We start from the raw sequence: 2282 nt of genomic DNA on the forward strand, positions 1-2282 counted from the left end.
ACTGAGGCAGAACAACATTGGTAGACAAGCAGCTCTTTACAAGTAGAAAAATAGGGGTTTTCACACTTGCTCTATGAGAATGAAATCACTAGATACAGTGCAGCCCATTCCTAGGAATGTGTTGATAATTTCAACTTCCACTGATTTGCAACAAATGCTATCAGGCAGTTTTAATTAGCGGCTACATGATGCCTTTAACCAAAATATTTAACATATTTCCACCCCAGGTAGGTTTATTTCATTTTAAAACATTAACGAGTCTGTCTGAGTCAATTAACTGAAAGCAAATACTCCAACAAAAATGTAACACTCTACAAGGACATGACATTTGGTGACATTGAATTTTATCCACATTAGGATTTGTAATTTATTAACATTTGTTGTTGAGAATGAATCCTTCCCTTGAGTCTGATTAGCAGGACACAAAATGTGTTCAGATATTGATTCATGTTAGAGATACTTTTGAACTTGACAACACAAAGAAAACAGGTGATATTTTAGGCATGGGTAGACATAAATCAATGGGCTGAGAGAATTACATAGAGATGGACTTCCCTGACTCTCCCTTCTTCCTTTCTCTCCCTCCCCTTTCCTTCTCTACTGAATCTAAAAATGGATATCATTTAACCTGCCAAGCTTGACTGGCACTTCAAAATCATGTGCTTGACAGAACAATGGAAGAAGGAGTGGGAAGAACACATAAGTGCATCCCAAACGTGTGTATTCAGGCAGGGCTTGTCCTTTTTGAGATCCTTTTCAAGGCATCCTTCACTTCCCTGTTCCGCAGGCTGTAGATGAGGGGATTCAGCATTGGAATGAGCAGAGTGTAGAACACAGAGATGATTTTGTCCTGTGCCATTGTAAAATGGGAATAGGGTCTCACATACATGAATGCACCAGTTCCATAGAAAATGATCACAGCAGTCAAATGGAAAGCACAAGTTGAGAAAGTTTTGTGCTGGCTTGAGGATGAATTGATTCGGAAGATGGTTGCAAGAATGAATATGTAGGAAATAAGAATAGTCAAGGTAGTGCTTGACACAACAATGGTGGAAAGTGTGAAATGTACAATATGTGTAGTATGTGTGTCTGAGCAAGACAGTTTGAGGAGGGGGGGCACATCGCAGAAGAAATGGTTGATGACATTGGAACAGCAAAAGGACAAATTGAATATAAAACATGACTGGATGAGTGAATTGAGAAAGCCACAGGCATATGCTCCAACTACCAAGAGAATGCAGAGTCGTCTGGACATGATGACCACATACAGCAGTGGGCTACAAATGGCTGTGAGGCGATCATATGCCATGGCAGCCAAGAGGTAACATTCAGTGGACACAGCAAGGCAGAAGAAAAAGAATTGTATAGCACATTCATTGAAAGGAACTGTTTTTCTGTCTGTTACAAGAGCAATCAGCATTTTGGGAGTGATGACGGTCAAATAGGCAACATCCAGCAGAGATAGGTTGCTGATGAAAAAGTACATGGGAGTATGAAGCCGAGAATCACTTCTGATCAAAAAAATCATCCCAAGGTTCTCCACCAGAGTGACAAGGTAGATGAGCAGAAACAACAAGAAGAGAGGAATCCGGAGCCTTGGCTGGTCAGTGAAACCCAACAAAATAAATTCTGTCACAGTAGTGTGATTCTTCTTCAGCATTTAGCCCAGATGAGATTCTCTGCTGGAGGGAATGTAAGAGGTTAATAGTTACACACAGTAACTCTATAATGACTAACTTGCTTTCCTCACAATTACCTTTCTTTTAAAAAAAACCCACTAAAGCATTAAAATGATGTGATCTTAAGCATTCTTTCCAGAGCTGTAAGCCTTTCTACAGACTGGGAGGTTTGGTTGTCAGAACAGGGTTCTGAAGACCATATTTCAAATCCCCATTTGGCCATGGAAATCCACTGGGTGACCTTGGGCAAGCCACATTCTCCCGATGCAGCAGAAGGCTATGGTAAACTTTCCCTGAACTAATTTTGTCAAGAAAGCCTTGTGATAAGTTCATCTTAGAGTCGCCAGAATTTGGAAACAAGGCTCACAACAATCCTCCCTCCACATAACTCTCACCATATCCCATTAAATTCCTTTGCAGCCGCTATGGGGAAACTTTGCATTTCATTTCACTATTTTAAAGATATATTCCTAAAAAAGAGAAAATAGAGTGTCTTCTATGTTTTTACATTTTCTGTTCCCAAAAGCACTGTCTAAGACTTAATAATTTCAGTGGAAGGTGAAAGGCTATGTAGAGACCAGGATGCATTGTGGAAAAAAGAAG

At 40.1% G+C, this 2282-nt stretch overlaps 1 protein-coding gene across 1 annotated transcript; it reads right to left on the reverse strand.

The window, feature by feature from the left end:
* Positions 1–724: 724 nt before the first annotated feature.
* LOC132773118 (olfactory receptor 5B21-like) lies at positions 725–1672 on the reverse strand. Its single transcript, XM_060772084.2, has one exon. The coding sequence runs from the start codon at positions 1658–1660 to the stop codon at positions 725–727; it is 936 nt and encodes a 311-aa protein (XP_060628067.2). The 5' UTR covers positions 1661–1672.
* Between the last annotated feature and the right edge of the window lie 610 nt (positions 1673–2282).

The sequence above is a fragment of the Anolis sagrei genome, chromosome 1 (genome assembly GCF_037176765.1).
Source record: "Anolis sagrei isolate rAnoSag1 chromosome 1, rAnoSag1.mat, whole genome shotgun sequence".
NCBI lineage: Eukaryota > Metazoa > Chordata > Lepidosauria > Squamata > Dactyloidae > Anolis > Anolis sagrei.